The 3,811-nt window shown below is 37.3% G+C and overlaps 1 protein-coding gene across 1 annotated transcript in view; it reads left to right on the top strand.

The window, feature by feature from the left end:
• The window catches only part of GCLM (glutamate-cysteine ligase, modifier subunit), a 21,499-nt gene that overhangs the window by 869 nt on the left and 16,819 nt on the right, over positions 1 to 3,811 (top strand). Inside the window, exon 2 of the mRNA XM_011991522.1 lies at positions 210 to 328. Coding sequence (XP_011846912.1) covers positions 210 to 328 — 119 coding nt within the window. The remainder of the gene's footprint in view (positions 1 to 209; positions 329 to 3,811) is intronic.

Genomic DNA, 3,811 nt, shown 5'->3' on the forward strand with positions numbered 1-3,811 from the left:
CCTGGCCGGGCGGTTCCGGGAAGGAAGAAGCACCCGCGGGCGAGGGAGGGTGGCAGGGCCTTGCTCTCACCTGGGCTCCGCCCGCGGGAAGATGCTAGGGCCAGTGTCGACGCGACCCCGGGTCCAAACCCGCTACTGAGGGGCAACGCGTCTAAAAAACTTAGCGGGTGCAGCTGCGCACTGAGTGACGCCTCTCTCGGTGCTGTAAGGCTGGTGGCAAAACTCTCAAACATCCTGGGTCCCTCTTCCTGGCACGGAGGTCACAGAGGGCCAGGACGTCGCTCCGTCCCTCTTCACATCTCTCGCTTCCTTCCCCCACCCTGTCCAGGTAAAGGAATATTTTCGGAGATTGTCCTTTGGTGCATTCGGATGAAGTAGTATTCATAGTACACCTAACTTTTAGAATGTTGACATTAGACTCTCTATTGCCGTGAAGCAAATGAGTAAGCACTCAGTTTTGGCTTTGGAATACCCTGAATACCCTGACTTTAGTCATTACACATTTTATGCATATATCTGTGCATCTATGTATGCTTTATCATTACACATTCTATGCATGTAACAAAATATCACATATGCCCCATAAATATGTACAAATATAATCTATCAATTAAAAAATAAAAGTTTTGTAAAAACTGGAAAATAAAAAGACTAGTTACTAGTTAGAGGTGACAGAGATTAATCTGGAATTACAAACTTGTTACCTATTTGTTGGCCATTTCTGAGCGGATAGGCATCCACTGCACATTGTGCATATTGGCGGTATGGGACAATTCTAGTATTTAAAAAATAACAAAACCTTTAGATTTAGGAGCTATATGACTTTGGGAAAGTTAAAGTTGGGTAATAAAACCTTCCTCATCAGGTTGTTGTGAGAATTAAGAGGTAAAATATAAAAACGCACACCGTACAGGCATCTGTCTCCCTATCATCTGGTTTCATCAGAAAGATAAATCTTAATTAAAAGAAAAACCTTCCTAAACTATGTCGTATTATGATATCAGCTGTGTTCCTAGGCGGTTTCTGCTCTCTTCTATGAGATGTTGGTAACAAACCATGCAGCAACACACGGCATCCCTCTGAGTTAAGTGCTGGACCTGTGCCCAGGCCTGCTGTTGGGGTCAGTGCCCATCAGGAGATGAGAACTCTTGCTTGTAACTTAAGTAGGAATCTGAGTCTGTACCATATTCTGTGTTTATGTTGCAGCTCAGTGTGTATGTTTTGTTTTATTTCAACCACCTACTTTGGTTGTTTCTCCCAAAGATAAATATTTCTGTATTCGGTACATAGAGTCTTAATTTCTTCCAGTACTGTTGGTGGTACATAAATACAGAATTTTGCACATATATTGATATTATTGGGTGAAATTTTACCTATCTCACAATAGCATACTCTAAAGTAGTGACTCAAAAGAGTTTCTGACTGCAAACACAGTAAGAGGTACATTTTACCTTGCAATCCAGGTAATAGTTGTATAATCAGTATATCTGAAACAGGTTTCACAAAAAGATATTAGCCCTTATTTTATACTCTGTATTCTGATTTTTTCTGTCTTATTTTAATTTTTAAAATGTTGATTTCTTGATGCTCGGAGTCACACACCACAGTTTGTAAAACATTGTTCAAAGGACTAATTCTGGTTTCTAGTGTTTTATTTAGGGCCCTTCACAAGAGTAGGATAAAACTAAAGAAACTAGAAAACATTTGAGGAAAACTTGAAGGAATGGCATCATACTGTAGGGAAACTATGACTGCTTGGTAAGAGCAAAAGGGGAGGCACATTTTGTTTCTATGTAAAAAGAACTTTGTAACATCCAAAGCTCCAAATTGGGATATACTACTTGGAACAGTTCAGCCTCACTGAAGAGATTAAAGAAACTGAACAAATCACTTATTTTTGAGAAAATGTACATGTTGGGTTGAGAGTTCATTTAAATTTCTTACAAGGTCTTTTCTAGTTCTAATTTTTAAAAAACTGTTATGACCTCTGTCCAGATTTTTTGTTTCACTGGAATTTTATGAAATCAAATAGCTTTTAAGTGGACCATTATAGGACTGTTTTGCCCACTTCTTTGTTGTAAGGCTGTTTGACTGGTTGAATCATGGTATTGAAAAAATTCTTATACAACTCCAGATCTAATGGTAGGCTAAGTTGTGGTGATGCTTATCCTCAGTGATATTGCGTGTGTATTATAAGAATGAAGAGAGCAGAGAACAAACATAAACATTAATGTTAATGACAAACATTAACCCAAGTACAAGGTTAATGTTTAGTCAATATAGCGAACATGTACTTTACAAGATTAAAAATCATTAGGCTTGTGATAAAGTCAATGAATTTCCTATGCAATTATAATGTTAGACTGTTTTATGATATGTCCTGACATTTTGCAGAATCCAAGATTAAAGAAATTGTTTCAAGAAGAGGGTGAATACTATGAAAATATACATACTTTCCTGAATTGAGGAATTCATTGGGAAAGCCTCAAGTGTGCAAATGAGCCGTCCTTCCGGAGGGAAATTTCTTAGAATTCTCCCATGTTTTGAGCCAAAGCACTTCCGACAGAATTTTTAACCTCTAGTTGGTTCTGCTCTTTCAATGTTTACTAATTTTTAAGAGACTGTTATGACTTGTAATTCTATCTGGAATGATTATCAACTCATTTTCATCCACTGACTTAAATTTGATTATAAATATGCTTTACATAAAGATCTAGACCTTGTGATTTGAATTCAAGTGAATTGTTGTGAATAGCACATAAATTATTATTATGGATTGTGAATCTTAACATAGGTAGTTCTGTGCCCTTAAATTGATAAACCAGTTATGTCTTGTAATCGTGTGTACTAAGATATACGTAGTACAGTGGTTGTATCAATTTTTATCATAAGCAATCATAGTTCAGATAGTTCAGAAGTTTAGTGTCTGCTGTTTCTGTTAGGAAAGTGCTTTTGCAATTCAGGGGCTTGCCTCTAGTTACTCATTTGTGTTTTCATTGATTGCCCACAGAAGAATGCAAAACATTATGTCCTTGGTTATCTAATAAGGCAGTGATTTCAGACTGCCAGGTTTCGCCCATTAGTGGTCATAAATCAGTTCAGTGAGTCATGGACCAATATATTTTTTCTAACTAATATGTTAGAACCATTAGAGTGCCTGGCATGTTGTGAAAATAAATATCATTTTGTGAATGTTTTGTTCCATTATATGTATATAGGTCTTTGCTCACTATGTGAATGTATGTCTTACTTTGGACTACTATCAAATAAGTCTGAAATACACTTTAATAAAGTATGTTTGAATTAATTTACAACATACTAGAATATTTGTATAAAATTTTTTTTGTTTAAGAAAACATGGAAGACAGGTTAGAGGTGCACCTAAATGTTAGGAAATGACTTCTAGACTGTCATACAAGTTGAGTTCTGCAAGATATGTCTATCCTGGTGGTTCTCAGACTTTAGAGTACATAGATAAAGTACTCTCCTTGGGATGCTTGTTAAAATGAAAGTCCAAACTGCTCCTGGAGAGTGATTCAGTGGGTCTAGGATTAGGCTCAGGAGTCTGAACTTTTAATAAACAGCACAGGTGAATCTGAGGTAGGATTTTCCAGCTACACTTATTCTCTAATAATTTAATTTGTTTGTCTTTGAGAAATGTGGCATAGTTGTGATATGAATTCCAGTCAGACAGCCTGGGCTTGACTCCAAGTTCCTCTGTTTTTTGTTTTTTTTTTTTTTTTGAGAGGGAGTCTTGCTTTGTGGCCCAGGCTGGAGTGCAGTGGCGCAATCTCGGCTCACTGCAAGCTCC

This window comes from Mandrillus leucophaeus, unplaced genomic scaffold (genome assembly GCF_000951045.1).
Source record: "Mandrillus leucophaeus isolate KB7577 unplaced genomic scaffold, Mleu.le_1.0 Scaffold397, whole genome shotgun sequence".
NCBI lineage: Eukaryota > Metazoa > Chordata > Mammalia > Primates > Cercopithecidae > Mandrillus > Mandrillus leucophaeus.